This window comes from Ixodes scapularis, unplaced genomic scaffold, assembly GCF_016920785.2.
Source record: "Ixodes scapularis isolate PalLabHiFi unplaced genomic scaffold, ASM1692078v2 PGA_scaffold5__190_contigs__length_132052651, whole genome shotgun sequence".
Lineage (NCBI taxonomy): Eukaryota > Metazoa > Arthropoda > Arachnida > Ixodida > Ixodidae > Ixodes > Ixodes scapularis.
Genome location: NW_024609880.1, coordinates 46,899,849 through 46,925,157, shown reverse-complemented (window position 1 = coordinate 46,925,157; position 25,309 = coordinate 46,899,849). Strand labels below are relative to the sequence as shown.

General features: G+C 47.5%; 1 protein-coding gene across 1 annotated transcript; it reads right to left on the bottom strand.

The window, feature by feature from the left end:
* Positions 1-1,604: 1,604 nt before the first annotated feature.
* LOC115310215 (neurogenic differentiation factor 1-like) lies at positions 1,605-11,165 on the bottom strand. The gene is made up of 3 exons (XM_040207987.2): positions 10,772-11,165; positions 5,089-5,309; positions 1,605-1,916 (listed from the first exon to the last, which is right to left on the bottom strand). The coding sequence occupies exons 1-3, from the start codon at positions 11,162-11,164 to the stop codon at positions 1,715-1,717; spliced, it is 816 nt and encodes a 271-aa protein (XP_040063921.2). The 5' UTR covers position 11,165; the 3' UTR covers positions 1,605-1,714.
* Positions 11,166-25,309: the final 14,144 nt, after the last annotated feature.

The following is a 25,309-nucleotide window of genomic DNA, read 5'->3' as shown; positions in this document are numbered from 1 at the left end:
AGGGGAGAGCGTCACGCGTTCCGAGGTTGACGGGTGATTGGTCCAGCAAAGACGGAGCTTCCATCCCAAGGTCAGGTTGAGCCTGGTTCTGACATTTGCGTTTTGAATACGACTGCCCGAGTTACGACCACTTATATGGCTGCTCACGGCGAGTTCCTGCAGATTGCTATGACAACAGATGTCCGCACAACACGTCGTAGTCGATCGCACTTAAACGCAAATGTAGGAACCAGCCTTTAGAGTTGCATGCAACGTAAGAGTTACGATAAGAACCACATCATCACGGATAAAACCTGTTCACATCGTGTTTGCTCCTGATGACCCGCGAGAACATAAAAAAAAAAGAACAAAGAAAGGACTGCTTGCCATCTTTTATTAAGAATTTATTGTCATTTTGTTGATGGATCGGTAGGTTAGCATCGGTTCTGTATGAAATAAAGAAAAAGTACAATCCAAGGTCGATTTCATGAGACACTCAATGCACGGAAAGGAACACCTATCGGGATATAGCTTGCGCTTTGTTTAAAATATTGGTGCAGACCCATTACAAACTACTTATTTTTACGTTAGATACCTCGAAAGGGGACACAAACACGTGCGAAATAAGAGAGGTTGACGTCCTAGTCTGTTTAAATAAATCTTTCCCTCTTTCCCCCTCTTGCAGTTCGCGTACCGAATACTGTTTTGCCATTTGTAGCCCTCATCCACAGTGGAAAGGGCAACATCACATCGGGTAAAGCGCTCGAGCGTATTGTTGTGGGTGGCGAAAACTGCGCTCGCGTTGCTTTATACGGATGGTGTTCGCTAGGGTTCTTGATATCACGCGGAGCGTCTGAATGTGATCAAGGTGACTGCACCTGTGCCTTGCTCGTGATTCCAATATAGATATTTATTTATTTATCTACTATCACGAACGTCCCGTAGCCAATACGGCGAAGGATAGATGGTGTCGCATTTAGTGATGGTGAGAAGAAATCTTGAGTGAGACCTTTGTGTTCTGTCTAGACGTTCCTCCAGGGTCTCTCACATTGCCATACAGGTAGTGCATCTCCCGTGAAACAGAAAGCCACTGATGGATCCATTCCCACTTTCTCAGCGTAAGCATTTGGGACTGCCCACGTCGTCTCGCGCTTGCTCCTTCGCCTCAAAGACTGAACCTCGCCGGTAACAAAGCAACAACAAGCCAACCGACAAACTTGGCGGATCCCGCAACGAGTTCCACCGGAAGCAAACCAGAAGGTCAAACACGCCCGCCACCACCAACACCAACAAGAGACGATCCACATTGAGAAGAGCCAACCACACAAACAACAACGACAAAAACAAAAACGCTGACTCATGATCAAGGAAACAGTTGGGAGTACACAGACGGGGCAAGCCCTCGACGCTCTCTTCTTTCACCCCTCCGTCGCGTTCCTCTGGCAGCGCCCACGGCGGATGACGTAGACTTCGTTTCACCTTACAATGGACCGTAGCAGACGCTACCAGCAACCCCAGCCAATCAAGCACTGAGAACGCATCACGTGACTACGCGTCCGGCGCGTCGCTGCGCTTTTCCCGCCTGTCACGTGACGCTCACGCAGCATTGGATAGGCTCTGATGGTTCATATCGTCGTTCTCTGCGGCCCGTCAGTACGTGAAACGGAGTTTAGTGAGTATCCGGCACGTGATCTGCAAGCTCCGTGGCTCCGTACGTGTCTGTTGTCCGATGGCCTCAGTCAAGGTCGCGACGCGGCGGAAGACGCCCCACCCGCAGCGGTGGGCGGAGGCGCTGCTGGCGCCCCGACGAGACGCGTGGTCGTTGAACCACCGGCGCGGCGTCGTCCTCCGCGCCGACGACTGACGCCGTCGAAGTCGCCGACGCCGACACTGCGAGCAAACCGTCGCGGGCGTTGCCGAGGCTTGTATGGTGAGCGCTGCGAGTGAAGCAAATTAATATATCAGTTACGGCGAAGACTCCCCGCGCAGCGGCGTAAACTCGAACTACGGTTAGTGTCCGGAAGGGCAGTTGCGCTACTTCTCGTGCCTCTTCCGCGACTCGTGCGGATGGGTCGGTGCCAACAACGTCACAGCTAGTTGACAATCTGAAGTCGCTCTTATTTCTTTCGATAGAAGTATCGAGGGCTTACCCGCCACAAAACGGTTAAATAAAAATGTACTAAAAAAATGACTCAAGTTGTTAGAGTGAACGTCTTGGGAATCGTAAAAGGCCGACATTAGAATGTGCATCATGTAGTCGTTACATGAACCCGTGCCGCTACGACGCTCATCTAGATTCAGGCGAGCAGAAGATCCACGGGTTACCCGCAGCGCAACCTTTCTTTTCATATGCCGCGAACTGCAAAGCATATACGCATACAAAAAAAAAAAAAAGTCTTGCAAGGTTGGGTTGAGCTAGTTTAATATAATGCGACTCATTTCGTTTTGACTAGGTTCGTATTCGGGGGCATCGGTGGCCGAGTGGTCTACCGCACACCAGCTCGGAACACTTGGAGCGAAAACTCGCACTGCAGAACCGAGGGAGCATCGTACCAGCGCGCGGTCGCCGGTTGGTGCACGTTAAAAGACCCGAGGCTACAGGTTGTTCTGCACTGGTTAAATTGCTCATCACAGCTATGAGACAAGTCGCCCGTTGAGGCAGACTAATGCCCGTGCCACACGGGCAACTCGAATGCCATTTACAACGAATGACATTTGTGTGATCGGCCAATCAGCTCGCAACCTGTCGCGCGTGGAATGCGCCACGCCCGAAGTGTCGCGCGCTGACTGGCCGTCCGCTCAAATATCATTCGTTGTAAATGGCATTCGAGTTGCCCGTGTGGCACGGGTATTTGTTCTAGACTGTGTAAACATACACATAATCCAACTTTTTTTTTTTAGGCTCGTATTCGTTTTAAGCGTTGTATTAAAAAAAAAAAAAAATTGGCTTTTTGCGGAAGCTCCGCCTTCAGAGCGAGCTTTCTGCCATTGCTAACAGAAGTGTGAACGCGCAGGAACGCGCAAGCGAAGCACTGGGGAAACCAGCGAGCTCGCACTGAAGGCTTCTACCCTCAGCTTAAGGAGTATAATCTTCCCCTTCCAGTGTTCAATTAAATAAATGTACGGGCATCTTAGATTAGATTCATATTATCTATCAAGACGTACACGTTTTGAAAACCAGAAGTGTCGTTTCTTCCTTCGACAACCAAATCTTCTAAGAACTACTTCGCGCAGCGCAAGGGTGATAAGCAAAACTTTTTTTCTTCTTGATACTCAATATTGTTACATATATTCACTGATTCTAGTTTTAACCAACCTTCCGGCTATAGGCCCCAAACAAGCTACGCCTCAGAGAAACGAAACTTGGGTCATCTCTGTGCCTAACATTATTCCTGAAACCGCAGGAGCCGCCTTCTTCTCCTCCAGAAACGCTAAAACAGCCCGCGACACGCGACAAAGCAAAACGATATTGCTTGAGCTTCCGACACTGCATGCGAGCTCAGACAATCGCATTTTGTTTAAATCATACCTACTTTCAATTGCGTCCGCTGTGCACTAAGCATTAAAATGGCGGAGCCCACAAGATAGTCGGGGAATATAGTGCCAATACTTTAGAAGCAGCGGTCATAAGCAGTCACAAAAGGCTTAAAATCGTTTTTTAACCTCTACTGCCGTAAGCAGTCGTAAGTGTTTAGTGGCTATAGTTCCGGCATTCCACGGAACGAAGTCGCCGTCTGAGCTGCCAGGGCGGCAGGAGATAGGCGCGACTTTGTCCCAAGTTCAGGCACATAGGAGCCTTGTCGCGAAGGAGGTGCGCCTTTTTTGCGCTACGATTTAAACAGGTTCCTGGCCCAGGGCTCGGGCACAAGGCCTTCCCTGCCATTAATTCGCGTATGAACACGACCCCTTCTCCGAACGCTTTGGCGGAGCCGATAGCATCATGCTCGGAAGAGTAAGACAAGAATACGGAAAAGACCCTAGCTGTGAGGGCCAAGATGGCGGTAGAAAAGCAAGGAAAACCAAAGGCGCCCTGGCAGCCCCGAAGGAAGGCGGCACGTGCAAGATGTGCAAGACACAAAACAAATAACAACACTCCCCCTCCCCCCCCCCCCCCCCCCCACACACACACACACACACACAGGGCGACGGCGCTGACCAGCCTCAACGACTGATTTAGACCCATCCCGAATACGAAGAATAGGTCGCCCCCTGCAGCCCGGACCAACACCAAAGAGCTGTCTTGGAATCGCCCCTGGGTTCCACTCGGGAATCGAAGACAAGACATCCAGCCTCACTCCATCATTCGCTTCCCTCATCCCTAGGCAAGACATCTCGCTCTGCCTCAGAGTCGAGGTAGCTCATGAAAATGAATGAATAAAGTCGTTCACTCTCTCTACGTCGTCTTGAGCAAGCCGGCCCATCAGCAATTTAATAAATAAATAAATGAATATATATTATAAATAAGTAAGTAAATAAATAAATAAAATGATAGATAGATAAATATAGAAGCGAGTGATAGAGAAAGATGTACGGAGAAAGAGATTGCTTACGAAGTAATTGTTGAAATAACTTTTGTGTGATCTGGTAGCTATACACGAGCGCACTGTTTATAAAGAAGCGTCGTGAATGTCAACAATGAGCATGCACACTCTGTGATTTTGGAACGGCGAGGCTACTACACGTTCTTAGAGTGCCCGAGCTCATTATACGCTACAAATGAGCACATTGCGTATATAGCGTATGGCAGGTTAAGAAAGGCAGGAAAAAATGCCCAGCGTTCGCTCCGCTAAAGTGGAAAGAGTGGAGCGTTTGTAGAAACAGCGTGTCCTGCTTTTCTTGATCTGCATCAGACTATTAGCCACGTGTGCGACCAAAATCGTCGCTGTGATCGAAGTTCGCGATTGACCAAACACTGTAGCTCCCTGTATTATGATAATGCGTACCCAATCGGCGGGTTCACAACGAGGCAAATCCTGCCGATCACGCGAGGCAAATCCTGTTCGTGACGTCACGAAAGGAAAACACAAAAGGGCGCCACCGAAACATCTCGGCGCTAATAGTCTGCAGTCATTTTCTCCACGAGATAGAACTAGAATTGCAATCGATAACCTTCTTTCGACGATGTGCACGAGGCCGACGTGTCCGGTGACGTACGCGGCTGGAGGAGACGGGGGCGACGGCGACCGCTGCCCCGGTGACCGCGGGTATGGGTAAGGACTGCAGATCGGCGATGGCGACGTAGGCGACGGGCAGAACGACGTGTAGGCCTGCGACGTCGCCAGACACCGGGGACTTACTTGGAGCTGGCCGGCGATCAGGTTCGTGGTCGCCTGTACGAAAGAAAGCAAATTATGACCAAACGTACTTTGTATTGAATATAGCCACAGTCGCTGGCGGGATTAGAACGGCAGAAAATACACTCAGTAGCCTTGTCTGTAGCGCGAGCTTCGTGTCTTCGATAACGCTTGGGCGTCTCGTGAGCCTCGAGAGTAACGCGCAGCCTAAGAACGACGGAAGGCAAAGATCGCGTGCTGGATCGAGGCATGGCATCCCACAAAAGACGCCTTACCATCTTCATCCTCTCAGGGACCATGGTCTGTTTTCTTGTTAAATTTTTGCCCTATACATATTGGTTTACATCACTGATTGTTAGACAAGCGTTGACTTGTCTAGCTTGTCTAGCACATAAGCTAGACAAGTTTGACGACGTGTGACAAGAAACGTGTTTTTTTTTTCTCGGGCTGTGCTGGTTGTAACTCTTCCGAAAGCACAACTGTACCAGGTTTCCCGTCAAAGTAAAATACGTGTAGGTAACTAAATGAATAAGCAAACACAGAGACGTTTCTGGAGAGCTCTTTGCGTTTGTGTCTTCTTTTAGAAATCCAAAGTCTCGGTATAAAATCACAATGTTTAATCTATACTATAGCTCGCTCGCGTCCTCATTTTTCGTTCGTTCACGCGATGCCCTGTGTTTTGTTCAGCAGAATGACGGGAGAACCATCTTATCACCTAAGCCCCTACTCGATAAATAGTCAAATTCTAAAAGAAACCACGAGTCGTGCGTTCCAAGCGACGCGATACATTCATCATCTTCCACGCAACGAATGATTTCCCACGATTGTTCCAGTGACCCTGTCACTGCTGTCATTCCAAGGCCAATTCACACCTCACTGCTTTATTACGTTTGACTACGCTACGTTGTGCTGCGACTGCAAAATTCCGGGACATCCGTACTTCGTATGCGGCGTGCCTATACAAAGTACAGGCGTCCCGTTGTTTGAGATCGACCTCGCATTTCTCTACGGACGACGAACAGTCACGAGCATCGAGTGGGGTGGCGTGCGGTTCAAACTCTTTGGGCACGCTTCACCTGGGTGGCCTGGTGACAGAAGAGCGTTACTCTCCGGCCTCTGTTCAAGTGGAAACGGACGTTACCGACTGAGTAATGCATACAGGGCTGCATTCCATGGAACGCCGGACTATACACGATCCTGAGCAGATGCACAGTGTGCTGCGTTTACACATCTTCTGCGAGGGAACGAATCACCTATTTGGCACATTTAATCATAAAAAAACCAAGGACCCAGTACCAAACCTGAGAAGAAATTTGTGACGTTCAGACACAGGTCGGACACAAGGTCAAAGGCTACACGTCACAGTCCAATGTGCTTAGACTAGCATCTCCGAAAAAAAGAAATAGATGTGGGTCAAATGAACAATTTTTGAAAAACCCGTGGACAGAGTCATTCCTCTAACTGGCACGCAACAGTGCAGGTACACTACTTCACTATCGACCCCTCCCGACAATCGCCAAGGAAAACGAGCATGAGGATTACATGCGCCCTCTGAAAATCCCCTGGCTTAGATATGTAATGTGACACGTGACAGAAAATTATGAATGTTTAAGGGACGTCTCTTCATGGATGCACCTCGTCTTTGGAGGCATTGCATCAATTTTTTAAAGCGCAGCTCCTAGGCGCGCGTTTCCGGCTTGAGCGGCGTCGGCGTAACCGCGTGGTGCACGTCCTGTAATGCAAAGCGCGGGTCTCATTGGTGGACCACGCGTTGTATTATGGTACGTTTCCCATAATGACGTCACACCTGACGCCATGAGTGATGTCACAAAGGTCTCGCGCGTTGCATTATGGGAAACGTCCCATGATGCAACGCGCGGGTCTCACTCGTGTCCCACGCGTTGCATTATGGCATATTTCCCATAATGACGTCACGAGGGTCCCGCGCGTTGCATTATGGGAAACGTCCCATGATTCTACGCGCGGGTCTCACTCGTGACCCGCGCGCTGCATAGTGGGACGTTTCCCATAGTGATGTCTCCGTGACGTCACGAGGGATCCGCGCGTTGCATTATGGGAAACGTCCCATGGTGCAGCACGCCCTCCTCCTCCTTCTTCTTCTCCCTTTTCCTCGTCCTCCTCCTCCTCCTCCTCTTCCTTCCTCGTCCTCCCGTCCTCATGCGCCGTCTCGGGGGAGCACGCTCAAGACTAATGCTGAGGAAATCAAAAACGCCGAGCAGTCTTCGACAGAGCCGAGAGCAAGTAGAATGACATCGAGAGTATCACGTGCTTCGTCAAAGTGTTGACTTTAACGCTGTCTCGTTCTCCCGCCTTGATCCTGCTGTCCCGTTTCCTGGCACCGGCACAACTTAGACAGAGTGGAGCTTCCAGGTGCGGGAACTACAGTTCCTTTCTCGGACAAGCGGTGAGCGAGAATACCAGAATATATATATTTTAAAATCTTTATCAGATTGTTGACCACAGTATGTCGCCAAATCGAAATATCTGAAGAGAGGAGCAGCAGGAGGAGGAAAGGAGGAGAGGGCACGGATGAGGAGAAGCATACCCTCCCCTTAGTACCCTCCCCGCCTCCCCCTCAAGAGCTGTACTCTAATTCGGCATTACAGGAAGTTGTAAACGTCTATAATTTTTTTTTCTGAACTGTCCCCGCGTTAGCAATCTTCCCATGAAATACCTACGCGACTACTAGATAACACGCAGTTCCTGCCGTATAACTACTTTGCAGCATTCTTGCACACATTAATCGGAAAAAGAAATTTAATCGATTACAATTACAATTACCCTCGGTTAAAAAGTATTCAATTAGATTACTTGATAACTCGAGACGAAAAGGAATTGTCCGTTACTTCAAAAAGTAACCTTTACTTTTACAATTACATTCGATTTTCAAAACGACAAATTTTCCGCCGGTTTGAAAACGGGTATTTTGTATTGACCGTCATTGAATTAAAATCACCGAATTATAAGCTACCAGTGCGGGTTCTTTGCTGGTCACCTTGCGCCGTCCGGATTGCCAGGTCCGGATGGGGTGACGAACTTCGTTGTGGGAAGTTGCGTGGGCCTTTGCGGAAACGAAGTAGCTTCCCTTGGCCGTCAACGACTAATTCAGTTGAACTTTCAGTTTTTTTTTATTGAAAATTCAGTTAAATTTTCAATAACCAATTTAAAAGTTTTGTAGCGAATGAAAATAGATAAACGAAACAATACTGCAAAAGGGTAACTTCCTCTGTACGGGGTTGGGAAGGAGGTGCTCGGGTGTTAGCTTATCCAAGCTCGACAGTTGGCTGGCTCGTAGGATAACGTCTCGATTACGAGGAGAAAGGTCGCTCGGACCCCAAGATCTGACTCGATTCCGGAGTGCCAGCTGTCGAACTCCAGCACAAACTGAACTCCCTTGATGCGTTTTCACTCAAAATCACTAGTTGATCCATTCCCTTTTAGTGGACCGGCAAATCCTCGACGGGTCGTCAGACAGGTGTTTCCCACAGGCCGAGAGACCACAACCAATCGGCTCCCTTTTTCACCTTGGGGCAATCGCCTACGTCCCCGCGTGAGACCCCGCGGTCTGCGTATATCTCACGGCTAAAGGTCACGCGATTTCGGCTGCAAGCAAACTATTTCTAGAACTCGCAAGGCGAATCAGACAGCCGACCCTGTGTGGATAGCGCCAACTAAGCCATCTCGTCACTCATACTGCCAGACACGGTCTGGCGTTGCCGTTCTATCGTACCCCCTAACACGCGGGCGAGAAAGATTACACCTATATAAACGGTGCCAGCCAGAGCCATCGCGTTCTCCCGGCCCGAAACGCACGCTCCAATTCTCTCGGCAGAAAACGCGCGTTCCGAACCTCGCGTCGTAAAGTACGCCGGTCTCTCGAGGTCGTACACCACGGGAAGTGTTTAGGCCACCGCATTCCTAGCAGCCAAGTCCCTCTGGTGCTAACGACCCACCCGCGGAGCCCTCATCGATCCTTACACTACCTATCTTCTTTGTTGGGACTGACAGCGCCGATAAGTCTGAAAGTTTATCATTTGATTTGTATGGGGAGACGTGCTAGTGTTCTTTTGTGGTGAAGGCTTTCGGTGGTATGGTTCAACCGAAATGGTACTCAAATGATTGTATTGTGGTGATTGTTTTTGATCTTCGGTTCTTTAATTTTGTTGTTTTATTGCTGTACCCTGCTGAAGCAGCCCGAAAGGGCTCTCAGTATTGTAAATAAATAAACTCAATAAACTTACCAATTTCGGTAAACCATTTTCCTAAAAAAAATTCAATTCGAGGATTTTTTTTTTTTTTTTTTTTGTGGCAAGCTTGTAGAAGCAAAGGGCGACACAAGAAAGGGGAGAGAAAAACAGTAACGGTTACACGTAATTTTAGTGCGTCCAAAAGTAATCAAACTACTTTTTGCGATTGCTATCTAATAAAAGTGACGAAACGGTTAGAAAATCACTCAAAAATGTAATCAACTACACGTAATTTGATAACTTGCAATGAGTATCGTACAAGTTTGCTTCGCAGCCCGCGCATAGAGAGGGGAGTGTCAGCGCACCGTAACCTCACCCCCTCCCCGATCCAGCGTGGCGCTACACCATTGGTCGAGCGCGCTATGACGTCAAACCATGGGAAAGAGAGAGAGAAGAGGGTCAGCCAGAAAAGAGCGTCGAATCACAGAAGAGATTGTCAGAAACCGACATGCACTACATTGATCGACACTTTTTCCTTGGCCTCGCTCGCTACGGCCTACGCGACCATCGAAACTATCGCTTAAAAAGAACGCAGTAAAGGTGACCATCCGAAGCAATACTCTCTTTCTAAAAAACGCAGACCAACGCGCAACTGCGTGATCGAGAGATAAACTTGTTACGCGAACGCAGCCCCGACGCCAACGTCTGGACCAGTTTCTTCTCGGCGAAGAAAATACTCTCTCACGAAACGTCCGGCTAATAATGTCTCCATTGTTATTCAACTTTCTCTTAACGACTTTAATAAATCGAAGAAAAATATTTTCGAGTACAATTCACATAATCATAGCCCGAGAGGCACGGTTGCGCGGTGGGTCCATGGCATCTCATTTTACCTCCACAAATATTCAACTTACAGCGATCAATAAAAAAAAAAAAAAAAAAAAAAGACAGAAATAATTAAGGAAGCAAAAAAAAAAAAAAAAAGCGCGAACATAATATGCCACACTGTGATTGGCTAAGCCGGCAGTGACTATATACGTGTAGAGAACCCGAAGAAGACGAGGAGATGAGAGCGTGCGGCAACGTCAGAGCGCCGCGAGCTCTGGTTGGATAGTATAGTGGGTAGACGCAAAGGCTAAACTGCCTTTGTCTCTGCCCAAGGCCTCCCTCCAATCAGAGCGAACAAGAGCGCTCGCTTTTGATCAGAGCTCAACGCCCCGACGTCTGCGCGCGTTTTCGTCTCATCATCTTGTTCAGTATCTCTCCGTATACAGTCCCTCGACGTCTCACCTGCGACAGTCCCGTGGCCAGATGCCTGGCGAATGCGACGGCGTTCATGGGCCTGCCCGCGCGCAGCGTCTCGCTCAGGGCCGCGATGTAGTTGCGGGCCAGTCGGAGGGTCTCGATCTTGGACAGCCGATGGTGGCTGCCGCCCCCGAGCCGGGCCTCGGCGACTCCGTTGCCCGGGACGGCCGCGCAGGCCACGGGCACGTGGCGTCGCAGGGTCTCCAGGGCGGCGTTGAGGCCGTGCATCCGCTGGCGCTCGCGGGCGTTGGCCTTGTGCCGGCGCTGCCGGAACTTGGCCAGACGGGGACCGCACGACGAGTCGCAGGGGTCCGCGCTGCCGCTGCTGCTGCTGTCGCCGCCGTTGGGGCTGGACAGGAGGCCTGGGGAGACCTTCATCGAGCTGAGTTTGTTTCTCGGTCTGCCCTGTGCGCAGTAGTGAAGCTCTGGAATAAAGTTTCCTTTAAAAAAAAAATAAAATAAAATTGGGGTCTTGAGTGTAAAGCCAACGGAGGGCATCAGGCACGCCCCAGTGGAGGACTGAGGATTCCTTTATAATACCTGAAGATTTTACGTGCAACAGCAACCTCGGTTACATGGCGCCTTCTCAGGAATAAGCCACCGTCAGGTTGTGGGCATCTCGGCCGGAACTCGAATCGGAGCCACCGAGGCGGCTTTCAGCGACGTCGGCGATGGTAGATACATTTTGCGCGGTATGCGAACGGTAGACAAACAGGCTGAGGAATACTTAATCTATGACCACAATGGAACTAACAGCGCGAATTAAGGCCCATGGGACTAATATGCTGAGAAAAATTACGAATTTTGCCCGGTGGCTTTTTCTCTGCACGTGGCATGAGCACAGTGGCTGCTGCGTCGCGCGCCAAACCAGCGTGCCGTCGGGCGAAGTTCGTCAGTTATTCGTCGTATAATTCGCTCCATGGAGTTTAGGCCTTAGAATCATTAAAGAATCGGCGAAAGGCTTTAGGTTCGTCAAGTTTAAGCAAAATACACGCAGAAACATTGCAACATAAAAAAAAAGAAAAAAAAAAAGACGGTGAGTGAGTGTGTCTTGTTACCGCTAAAAACATCATAAAAACATATCGAAATATAAGATTATCCGAAACTCTAATAAAACAAAACAGTTGTGAATGGATGCTTCCACGCCGACATCCACAGGATGTTGCCGTAATAAGCTGGTCGCACCTCTATTTAAGAGATGTTTTCGCTCGAGTAAAACAAAACACAAAAAATGAAGTACGTTGTATAAGAATCCAGAGTAAGACAAGGAAGTAAGAAGAGGAATGAACAAACGAGAGTTACATTTCGCGGAAGTATTCTTCACGTTTGCCAGTTCGAGCATGCTCGTCGACAGTTTCGCTGAAAAAGCCGATACCATTAAAATGCTTAAAAAATCCTGCAGCATACAATAGCCCACCTCTGCCTATTCGTCAACTTAAAAAAACAATGGAATTGCGTGCACCGTGCGCACGAACTGTGAATAATGGCACCCGTCAGATGCAGTGTATTGTAAACGTCTTTAGAACTTTTCAGAAGAGGGCCTCTGACCACTACCGTTGCGTATGTCGATGCACCTGCAGCCTCCTATGTTCGCTCGCTAAAGCGAACACTGCGAACACTTATCTCGCTCCTGGAAGGCTCTGATTCGGCGAAAGCGAATTTGTCAATATGGTGGTCCAATCTCGTAGCACTTAACAACAACCACGTCAACGAGACAGCAGGAAACCATATCTTGCTACTTAAGGCCTCGAAAAATGGGTAACAATGGTTATTCAAACTTCATAATTGGCTGTGGAAAGATATAAAACTAAATAGTGTCATCGATTTTTCTTTTGTTTTTCGAGAAAGGCGTTAAAACGATCAATCTATGCTTTCGCGAGCCCGTACTTAGACGTTAAGAAACCCGGAGCGTCTGCCATATCCCAAAGCAACTGGCACAACCAATCGCTGCAAACTACGGAGAGTGCTCGGCAAGAAACGAGTCGGAAAATATGCTTAAATTCACTCCCACAAAAAAAGAAAATGCGTTGTGGCACTGAGCAAGATGGTTCGCCATGCTCAGCGCTACAGCGCATACTCCTTTTCTAGGTCTTGCTTCGTGACTTGTCAAGTTTCCTCAAACGATTGCAACTATTGCCTGTCTCCATCTCTTCTGCTGCTTGGCGGGAAAATCGAGGCTCTGGATTTCTTAAAGCTTATAGACCTTCGCAAAAGTCGCCTTCTGGGCGCTGCCATCTTTGTCTGCTGGGCTGTGGCGCGCCCTCTGAGCATGTGCTGCTGTTCTGCTGCGCGGTATATCAGACGCTTCGCATGCGTCCACGGCTGAGTGACTCATCCTTTTTCTCCCGGGTGATAAGCGATGCAAAGGTCTATAATGCGTTTCACACTAAGTTCGAGCGGAGTCAATGCTACGATTCAAAGGCGCAAATCAAAGCAGCGACAAAAAATGCCTCGTCACGTCACTCGTCGTCTTTATGCGTTTGCAACCGTCGGCTAAACCAATCACACGCAAAAAGAAGGAAACAATACGCGGGATCACAAACCATTTACTGTGCATGATTGGTTTATCTGGTGATATAGCAAAACGCACAAAGTTGACAAATGCCGCCGCGGCGATGCATTTTTTCCGCCGCTTCGATTGGCTCGGTCGAATCATAGCGTCAACTGCGATCGGACTTGGCGCGAAACGAAGCGTACGGCCATCCCTCTGACACAGTACACGGGGTTACACTCACCCAGCGGTAGATTCGGCTTTCCCCAATTGCAAAATCAGCGGGAGGAGCGCCGATGCCGATGCTCAGAGTCGAAGCCACCACAAGACCGTCTAAGCTCCCGTGAGAGTCGGCTACACCCGCAAAAACAGGCGAGCCACACGCAGCTTATCGCGAACCGGATACCTCCGCCATGGTAACCATCACCCTTCTCCCTCATTTTCCCGACGGCGGTTACACGCACGTCCCACCAGCTCCCGTCGCCCGCGAATCTCGAAACAAAACAGCACCCTGTTGCCTCCTCGCATCCTCCAATGGGATAGGCGCATTCTTTTCCGAAGATAATGTACATAAATAAATATATAAAGGCAAGTTAGCGCGTAAAGAAAGTAATTACCGAGTCCCTAGCCCTCGGGAGGCCGACCGATACCTGGCATATGTACACCCAAAGTTTCGCGCTTTACCGCTGTTCTGATGGGGCTCAAACTCGGGCCTTCTTTTGCAGGCTGTCTTCTTCTTCTTATTAATATTATTCTACGCGGAGGGTTTATTTATCTTTACTTCTCTCCGGGAGAAAAAACAGAACAAAAAAGCGGCGCAATATGAAGCGGGAGAAAAGGGGGGGGGGGGGGGGGTCTGTTTACCTTCCCGCGTTTCGAATACACACCGGTTGGAGCCTCATCCTGTTGCTGTTTTCACATGCTTGGAAAAGAGGTCTAAGGGGAGGGGGGGGGGGGGGGGGGGGCGATGGAGTGATCTCTGTAGAGTTTAATGGGCCAGGATTGGTAATTGGAGGCGATGCACCGTAATAGCCGAGCGCTCCTGCGCGCTTTATCTGCAGGCGGCTCGTGTTAGGGTTGCGCGAAGCTCGTGGCAGCAGCGTTGCACGCTCTGCTGGGATCGATGTAGGTATAAAGTTCCGCGGCCGGCCCTCGGAAACCGTCCATCTCTCCGAGGCTGCGCAAGCCCTTTCTCGCGCGCGCGCGAGGTGTGTTGTGCGGAGCATCAGCTAGGATTAATCTCCGACAGAGCCTTTCTTTTTGCCAGTGCCGTCTTGCCCGAATAAAGATGTTCTGGGCTATGCAAATGTACGGTAGATCTGTAGCTTCTGTGTAATTTTTGAACATTTTGCGCGCTTTTTTTTGTTCGTGTTTTGATTGTGGGAGGGTTTCTAAGGCTCGATAGATTAATAAAACGTTTTAACGGACCATGGTTCTCGGCAGAACGATAGTTGTATCGGGAGCTCGCAATGCGTTTCAAACCTGCGAAAAAGGTATGTTCAGGCTTCCTAATAAAGAGTCTTCTCAAGGTGCCACCACAGGCTTCCGCGGCAACGGCAAGCGTGTTTTGAAGTGGCAGCACAAGCTCCCTGTAGCAATATCGCTCTGGGCGGTCGCCTTCAGTTAGCTAAACTAAAACTCTCTATTACGTCGTTGTTCTTTCCAATTATTACAACGTCGTTCTGTTAGACCGACACTTCCTATACGTCTTATCCTCCGTCGCATCGTAAACTTGGCAAAGGACGAACGCCATGGCCCGAGCGAGCCAATAGGAGCGACGCATATCAACGAAAAAAGTACCCTCTGGCAACAGGTTGTCAGGTGCTTTACTCCTACGCCCTGATTGGCTCACCGGGGTCGTAGCGTTTGCTGTTTGCCAAGTTGTGTGTTTGACACGGAGCGCAACAAACTTCTATTTTAAGCTTGGGGGCTGCCAACTGGCCCCTAAAAGAACAAGTTTTTGAGCACGGAATTTCGTGGCCTGTGGGTGGGAAGTCGGTTACCTTCAAGATGTGATAATTAAAATGGAACACAAAGAATATTCGACTATAATACTCAGAAAATAAACGCCCTCCTTGTTCGAGAATTATTTTTTTCTGATTTCCATTTTACTACAACTTAAAACCCTTGTTGCGTTTAAATATTTCAGTATTTTCCTTTAATTTCTTCTTTTGTCCTGTTCCGCATTTCGCGGGTCCGGGAATTAATCTAGTACCTTCTAGTGACACCACTAATGCAGCGTTTGGCAGTGGCTCGAACTCAGTCAGCGAGAAACCAAATCTCAGCCGAATACAGGCGCAGCAATATTGTCTAATCTGTGCCCCACGCTGGCCTCTTGTAGATGACGTGTGCCATCTAGTGCTACGGCCTTGCCATCTTGGAGCTGTTGCTTAATTCCCACAAAACGAGTACAAGTTTTTCTTCCTTTAACGGACAGGAAGGAGATGGACACCGAGCGCGGGTTTTCGTCCCGTACATGATACCCGGGCCTTCTCACGCCTAGTTTCTATCGCTCTGTTTTCCTTCTTTCTGCAGAAACAGAGAGGGCGCGCAGTGGGTGTGCTAATTCGCCGTGTTTACTAAAAAGAAACCCTCGACATCTTTTTCTCACCGGGAGACACTACACAACCGAGCGTCCAAAAGCTCCGAAACGGAAAGCGTGCTTCCCCTCAAGCTTTGTCATGTAGCGGAGAAGCACCTCCAAAAATCACGGAAGAAACTAAAACGCGTCAAAACGTCTCGTCTTGCGTCTCGGCAAAGGTCACTGTGGTCCGGCACTGGGTTCATGGTGTAATCTAGACGATGAGCGTGTGCCTTAAAAAGGCACTAATTTAATAACCTATCACCTAATCAATGATTTGTTTTTCGGTACGAGCTTCTTTTCGGAGAGTTTGATTGTTTGGACAGAGGAGGTAGTCAATATGATCTTAGAAAACAATGAACATTATAATAAATAATTTTTTTCACATTCAGGCATGCTCTTTACGGTGTTATAATGTGCATGCATCCGCCCTAGAGCAGAGACATCGGTTCATTTCGTCGCACGATGCTTGTTTTGTTTTTTCTTTTCATTTGCACGCGAAAGAGTGTCCCTCGTATCGAACTTTGTCTCGAGATCGTAGTTCTGGCCGGTGATCGTAACGCCCGCCTGCGCTCTACCATAAAGGTTCCGTTATACTACGGCGTTGAGCGTAGCAAAACGCGACGTAGCGCAGCGCACGCAGATATTGTCTGGTCACAGATATCGAGTTCTTGCTCGCCGGCCAATGAAAGGCGCACGTCCCGAGCTACGCTGCGTTCGCTGCGCTCAACGTCGGAGTATATATCAGAGCGTTAGAGCCGGGGTCAGACTGACCATACATCATACAAAAAACAGCCTGTAAACACGAGTCTCCGCAATATCTGTGGTTCAAATGCCGCGTGCCAACTTTATCCTTGAAATCATTGCCATGCGGCATTTAAAGCACGAATTTTGCATTGACTCTCGTTTCGAATTTGTATGCAGAGTGTCATTTGTATGATGTATAAGCAGTGTGACTCCGGCTTAAAGGGACACTGACAGGGTATTTATGCTCACCGAGGTTTTTATTTCTACATGACATATGAGAGCCCAGCTACCCAAAACACAATTTGCGGCTCAAAAAATTTTTTTCACGGGAAAACCGTTGATCGAGAACTGGCCGGTTCGAGTGATGCTCACTCTCTTCTTTGTGGTCACGTGCGGTTTAGACATAATCGCCAAATCCAATCAAAGTCATGGGTCATCGAAGACACACACTCATTATTACAAAAAAAAAAAAAAGATGAAACCTAATTTTTGTGGCTATAAAAAATAAATAAAAATACGTTGACTAAAAAAAAAAATTGCAGAGTGCCGGAAGCACATGCACTGCGTAATTCTCAACATGGCGTTGTATCGCGGGATCCCGGGAGCAGCTCGGGAGTCGCGGGCTGGGCGGCTGGACGAAGCCGACTAAGCGATGGCGGCGGACGACGGGCTTGGGACCTCTACATCAGAACCAGGGGTGCCGCGAACTTTTTCCGAACCGAAGTTTCGATGGTCGAATCAAGCGATTTGAAAGGTTCGAAAGATTTCAAATTTTCGAACTCTCCATATCGAGAAATTCGAGAAGAGTCGAATTTTCGAACTTATTAAATTAGGAAGTTCCACGCTTTTCGAATTTTCGACCTTATTACGCTGCAAAGTTCAAGGATTGTCGAACTTTCGAACTTGATAGACTAAAAAATTCGACGATTTTTGAACTTTCAAACCTCTTGCACTAAAAAGTTCGAAGCTTTTCGAACTTTCGAACTTCCTACGCTAAGAAATTCGATAATTTTCGAACTTTCGAATCTATTAATCTAAAAAATTCGAAAATTGTCGAACTCTCGATTCCTGAAAAGTCAAAAATTCGACGAACTTCGAACTTTTAGGGTAAAAGTTCGAAGCTCGTCGAACTTCGAAAGACCGGCGGGCGGTTTCATTTGTATTCAAGCAGTGAAGTACATTCGTAATTTTTTTTTTCGTAATTTTAGATGGGGTGACGCATTCCTTGCGAAAGACAATGCCGTTTATTTCAATCATCTGGCATGCTTGGTTTAAAAAAAAATAGATTCCCCAAGGAGCGAGGAAGGACGACGGGTTTTTGACAATTGTCGTTTGTGCCATATTTGAAGCGCGCTATAGCCGGAGCTATTTCTGATAGAGATGCTAAACTTTTTAAGAATGATCTATATATAGCCTAGGTGAGTGTCGTCTTAAGATATGATTATTGTTGTTCAAGACGAGTTTCGAATAAATATCCAAACACGCACCTACGGACAATGATGCCCTAAACTTGCAATTTTTTTCGCCTACATTGTTTGGGTATCGTATTTAAATTAACACCAGAGACAGTACATATCATTAACATCTGCAGAATACAAAATAATGTATTTATTATAATACAATTAAATGCAAAGGTGCAAGCGAGCTGGACAAGAATGACGAAAGTAATCCCTGGAGAAGGGGAACAAGAGGGCCAAAGGACAAACATAAATCTCCAAACACAGCTAGGTGACTGGTGAGCGACCGAAAAAATCCGCCTGGTCCGGGTATCGAACCCGGGACCTCTCCATTACAAGTGGAGCGCTCTACCAACTGAGCTAACCAGGGGTTAGACGTCAGTAGAGCAAACGGGTTTTATCAGCTGCCACCCGTCGAACACCAACAAGGGTGAAGCTTGCAATTTCAGGTTATAATTATAATGCAATTAAATGCAAAGGTGCAAGCGAGCTGGACAAGAATGACGAAAGTAATCCCTGGAGAAGGGGAACAAGAGGGACAAAGGACAAACATAAAGGAGATTTATGTTTGTCCTTTGTCCCTCTTGTTCCCCTTCTCCAGGGATTACTTTCGTCATTCTTGTCCAGCTCGCTTGCACCTTTGCATTTAGTTGCATTATAATTATAACCTGAAATTGCAAGCTTCACCCTTGTTGGTGTTCGACTGGTGGCAGCTGATAAAACCCGTTTGCTCTACTGACGTCTAACCCCTGGTTAGCTCATTTGGTAGAGCGCTCCACTTGTAATGGAGAGGTCCCGGGTTCGATACCCGGACCAATCACTTTCTGCGCTGTTTTAACCCATTCAATATGACCAATCACTTAGCTGTGTTTGGAGATTTATGTTTGTCCTTTGTCCCTGTTGTTCCCCTTCTCCAGGGATTACTTTCGTCGTGTATTTATTGTTTTTTTCACGTTGAGGAATAAATTAACTCATGGGGGAAGATTGCTAAAATTGTTCAAGCTCAGCGCGTCATAAAATTTTTTTTTCTTCTTATTTTACGCTTTTGGGACGTGTTTCTTTTGGCCTGTACACATTTTGTTTGGAGAAACTTGTTTCATAGTTCTGGGCCTCTGAATACGCAAGAATACAACACTTCCGGCGGGTTCTTGATAGTTTTTTTTTCTCTCCAGCTTTTTATTTTTGAATTTATTGTTACGTTTATTTATTGATTATTTTTTACCAATGGCACAGTTATTTAGGTCGAAAAGACATAGCTTTGAAGTTTCGAGACACCGAGCATGTGACGAGTAGTGCCTTCTGACAACGAGTTTCTAAAGACGTGTTCACACATGCAGCGGAGCGCAACAAGCATAGCGCTGACCTCGTGCTAAGCACGTGCCGACGGGATCGTTCACCAGCTTTGTATCGCACCGTCAAAACTGTTGCTCATGGCATACGATAAGTACCTGACGGCACGTGAGCAGCGTTACATCAGCGCTTCGCTGCATGTGAGAACCGGCCTTAACAATGACCATCTACGCGATCTTTTATGCAGTGAAGAGCGACAGTAGCTATACATATGCATAAATAATTTCAGATTAAAATAAGCTCGACCATGCCCCCTTTCCCCGTATTGTTTTCTTTAACAGTCCGATATATCTGGGAAAGGGGGGGGGGGGGGGGGGGGGGGGGGGAGACTGGAGCTCCCCCCCTCCTCCCCCGTTTTTCCTCTTCCGACGCCACTGGTATGGTAGAACGCTCCTCGACCTCACGTTGCGTCAGCTTCTGTGCGTTTTGCTCGGCGTTTCTTCCGCCGCAGAAAATAAACTTCCAAAGCAATTACAAACAAAAAAATTGTCAAGGTGCAGGCGAGCTGGTGTATGTTGATCATGATGCAAAATCCAGAGACTGGGAATGAAATTCGCAAGAAATAGTGTAAGAAAGAAAAAAGTGGACAGGACAACGTCTCAAACTCAGCTGAGTTGAGTTCGAGACGATGTCCTGGAGCTGAGTTTTCAGCTGAGTTGAGTTTGAGACGTTGTCCTGTCCCCTTTTTTCTGTCTTCTTAAACTTTTTCTTTCAAATTTCATTCCCAGTCTCAAGATTTTGCATCATGTACAAACTAAACTTACTATATGCCAGCGTCACTCGGGCGGCGTTCGATCGGATTACTACGAGCGTGCAAGGGGGTAGGGGGGCAGTTTGCCAGAACACTTCAAGGTTTTTCTGAACCTCAACCACCTGCCTGCCCCTGGCCGTTTAGAACTGGATGAATATCGTTAAACAGTGCGTCCGTAGGATCACTACTTTGTAATGCACGTTAATGACCACCCCGGGCTGGCGGACACAATTACTGATCCATTGTTACACGCCACTGCACTGGCAAATATTCCAGCACATGCGGGGCACTCGTCGTCTCATTTAATTGCCTGACCAACTTCGCGCAGTATCACACCCGAACTTTTCTAAACCTGATTTCGTGAAAACCAGTGAGGCGCGAAAACGTTATTTGAAACTGAAACTGGTGGCGGAACATGAAAACCGGACTTCGAACTTTGCACACTTGGACTTCAAAGAAATAAAAAAAACCTTCGAAGTTTTTTTGTTTTTTTTCTAATTTAGCATTAAAAGAGAATCGAAACCTTCGAACTTTTCGAACTTTATGTAGAAAGAAATTCGAAATATTCGAACTTATTGAACTTTATGTCTTTAAAAATTCGACACGCTCGATTTTTCGAATTTTAGATCCAAAGAAATTCGAAACATTCGATTCTCTCGAAGTTCAAATTAGGGAAGTTCGAAATCTTCGAATTTATCAAACCTCAAGTAAACAAATATTCGAAATAATCGAACCCGAACTTTTAGAAACCGTGAAGCCTTCGAACTTTTCGAATTCGAAACCCCACGATTTTGGAAAGTTGCGAATTTTTCGAATTCGAACCTCCCTACGGTGGAAAATATCGAAACTTTTCGAAATCGAACATCAGTTCGGTTCGAAAATATCGAAACCTTTCGAATTCGAACCTAGGGTGGTTCGCGGCATCCCTAATCAGAACTGTCGTTCGCAGTTCCCACGAATCTGTCTAGCTTCGAAATTGAAATGTTTTACCGATCAAAACAATTAGGATGTATTCCGTAAGACACGCCCCGACCGCCAAGCTGATTCGCACGGTGACGTCGCCGAGTCGTCGCCCCTTCTCCTGGTTGAAGAACCATCGCTCGTCTTACCAACACGAAATGGTAAGAGCTTGAAACACGCAAACTGCGTACTTCGAGTTGAATCTGCACGCGTACGATTTCTTTACAAGGTGCGAATGTGGCGAATATGTGGCGCTGCCCGACTTCGAGCCTGAGGAGTGCCTGTGCCAGTGGCGTGGCCAGGAAGTTCTTTCGGGGGGTGCGGGGAGGGGGGGGAGGGGGGCTGAGGTGGCAGGGATGTCTATGACTTGGTGTGCGCTGAGGGGGAAGTGGGTCAAAATGCATGTGTATATTATAGGGTCGGCTTGATTTCGGGGGGAGGGGGGGGGGGGGGCGGAAGCCCCATAAACTACGCCCTTGGCCTGTGCAGCAGGGAATTGGCAGCAAACTTTCTGATCTACAGTCGACTGGCAGCATTACTGCGAGCGAGGAGTTCCTCTTTGCGTGCTTGACCATTGCAATGTTAAAACTGTCGTCTGCTTCGCACAACGCAAAAAACGAAGGAAAAAAAAAAAAAAAAAAAACGAGGTCGGGTGTAGTCACGTGACTTCCGGCAACTCACTCCTCGTCTGTATTTCTCACTCCTCTCTAATAGACATGATCATTACTCCGTGCTCATGTTTCGGCTTCGAGCAGTTGCGTTTTTTTTTGGCTTTATTAAAATTATACGCGACTCTGTAGCAAAGTATTGATTGGGTAGTTTTTTGACACCATATTAAATGGCCTGAAAAACTAAATAAAAATATTTGGGGGTATTAGCATTACTTTAAATTGAAACAGAGTGTAGTTGGGTGCTGCTTGGGGAAAACAACTCTCTCTCCCCCCCCCCCCCCCCCCCCCCCCCCCCCCCCCCGGGCAGTTTCTTTTTTTTTTTTTTTATTTTAGCCATTTTTCGACTGCCTTTCGCGATCCTTTTTGTCTTCAACCCATCAACTCAGTCATTCAGTCATTCGAAACGGGTAGTTTGGAAATACGGTGCCTGCTGGTCAGTTGACCTCTACTTTGGTTCTCTTTCCGAGCGCCTGTATGACCGCGTAATTCACACGAAATGGTATTTGTGATAAAACGTCAATATCACCGAACAAAATGAAACGTACATTTTTTCTTCTGTCCCCGTTACCGCAACACGGCTCCTGATGGCTAGCGTTTTATTATACTTTTAAAGCGGATGACGCCAAGTTGAACACAAGCTGATGGGATCAATCAGGCATCAAAAAGCGCACCGTTACCAGACAGGCAAGAATTTTTTTTTTTATCATTTCACAACCGATGGCAGAAAATGTGCGGAGCGCAAGTTCGTCTGCTTTTTTTTTGTAGTGGTTGTGGTGATGTCAGAATGCCGAGCTCTGATTGGCTCTGATGGAAGGATAGTGGGTAGACCTTAGAGCAGCGAGAACTACCCACTATCCTTCAATCAGAGCCAATCAGAGCTCGGCGTTCTGACGTCACCACAACCTGTGCACAAAAAGCAGACGAACTAGCACTCCACATATTGAGGAAATTAGCGCAAATACAAGGAAGGAAGACCGGTGGCTTCGCTGTGTTTCCATAGGAGCTAAGCCTTTTTCTTTCTTTACTTTTCCCTCAGGTAAATTGGCTCTTTGCAAATTTTACAAAAAAAAAAAAAAAAAAATGCACCATTTGTGGACAACGCTGCACAAAGTGTAGCACGATAGGTTAAGAAACCGAATTTTGCGGTCGATTTAAAGTGCCTGGCCTCTCTCTGAATCACCCTGTAGAAAGGTGTAGTGGGATCAGGCGCCAACGAGCGGCGAGCGTAGAAAGGTCCCGGACGTACGCGGCGGCGCTGCGGTCGTACGGACTGGAGGATCCGGCCGGTTCCGAGCGTTCCCAAGGCCTTCGGCGAGCAGCTTTGGCTTGCGGTTTGGCCTTTTGGCGGTATGGCAGAGCGAAGTGGCTCCCGTTCTGAACTGATCATTACCTCGTGTTTGCTGTCGTTTGTGGTCAATGAAGTGTCATGCCGAATTAGTGTTAAATCGCGCAGCAAATGCAATGCGAGCCGCTCTGGCTGCCCGCTTTATACAGCCTATCCAGAACATGCTTTAGTGGCGCCCTCTCGAGCCGTCGACACGGAGTGCAGCAGCTGCGACCGCTATCTGGCATATCTTGTATGTTACCAAAAACATTGACCTTTAAAAAAGTAAGCTTTTATACAATGTATTAAAAAATGTGACCGGTAGCGCCACAAGCAGTGGCAGTGTGCGTGGCATGCGCGGTGACCCAGCGCAGTTCGCATCGGCACAGCAAAATATACGTGTCTTCCCCATTCTGTAATGTTGTTTTGGTGTGATGAAAACATGATACTCCATTTTGGTGTCCTGCTATTTGCCATAGCCGGACACTACAAAAACCGCAGGAAATGCGTGGGCGGCCACAGTCTAAGGTATAGTTATGAACCGGTTCGCGCTCGGTGGAACCGGTAACCGAACCGGCATTTCGCATGAATAACCGAAGCAGAACCGAACCTGAACAAAATACGAAGCTGATGACCCCGAACCGGAATAATGGGTTGGACACCCAGCTTTGAATGCCGTCAGTTTTCTGGGGTTGTCTTACGGTTCCAATTTTTTGCGGCTTTCGGTCTCGATTTACAGTTCTGAACCGCCTCTGAACCATACTTGGGTAATTACTTTTTTTGACTAATATGTATTTTATTGCTTTTGTCTAAAATAATTGTAATTGCTAGTTAATTCCCCTGTAATCCCTCGTTACTTTTCATCCCTAGTTCATTCCCTACAGCGTTAGTCAGTGCGGCCAAACTGTACCAGGTCTACCTCGCGTTGATTAAACGCCTGACGTGTAATTTGCTCCGCTTCGCTGCCGATTAACAACCTTTCAGTGTGCAACCCAGATAGTTGGGAAACCCGATTTGACTTGAGCCGAGTGCTTGGCACTGATCTGATCTCTCTGCTTGACCAGGAAAAGCCTGGCTAGGCGGTCTGTAGGTCTATTTGTTTTTCTTTTTGAACGTTGGGGGAAAACATTTTGCCAAATATCAAGTTAACAAAAACGATTTTCTAAGACAGAAGTGTAGGTAAGTCTACATAATTTTAAACTGAAATCAACATTGTATTGGGCCACTGGGACAGTCGAGTTTAGAAAAACAGGCAAGGCACCAGAAGAAAAATGACTCTGCCTTTGCTCCCCGTTCTCTCCTTTGTCCAGTCAAACGCCCCACAGAAACTTGTCCGTCCCCTTCACATTTGATTGGGGCAAGTATTTCCACCAACGTCTGCGGACGAGCAGCCGAATTCAAGGACCCTACTGATTTTCACCAAACAATATTGCTTTTTCTCCCCAATTTTTTCTGTCCTTGGAAGTTCATTGATTAGGGGAAAGGTTTTTCAGGTGAAACGGAGTATAATAGCATTGCACCACTGTCCAAATCAAGGAGAAAAAATTGTATCTGGGCAATTTAGATTTATATGAATTTTCCCTAAAATACTAGAAAATTATTTTTTGAAGATGACAAATTAATTATTCGTTTCAATACACCATTCCTCCTAAACCTGATCATGCAACCAACTACACCTCAGAGATATTCTTGGGAAACACTCTGTAGTTCAGCTTTGAAAGTGGGGGCAATCTCATTTGTGTTCTAAATGTCAGTGAGCACGCCTTATACATGCTTTCCACTGATGTCACGTCATCCATATCGCACCACCACGGAAGAGAGAGGGGGGAAGCTGCTTTTCTAGGAACTTTGTGTGACGGGTTAATCATCTACAATCTTCTACACTCTAGAGGGAGAATGGCGACATCTTGGACACGCAAAACAGGGTCCCGGTGAGAGGGGAGTTCCCCTTTCCCCTCTTCTCTGGTGGTGGCCAGAGAGCAGACTGGATGAACACATCAAAGTATATGCACTATCTCCTGTAGATAACTTTCATCTTACCTAGGTCTGAGGATAAACAGTGCACACAAATTTTCCCATACAGTCAGCTTCGTCATTAGGGTCAGCAACTCCCAAGGCAATGCCCCCCCCCCCCCCCCTCTTCTTTAGTGATGCCACTGCATAAAGCAGTGAATTTTTATCATGAAAAGCT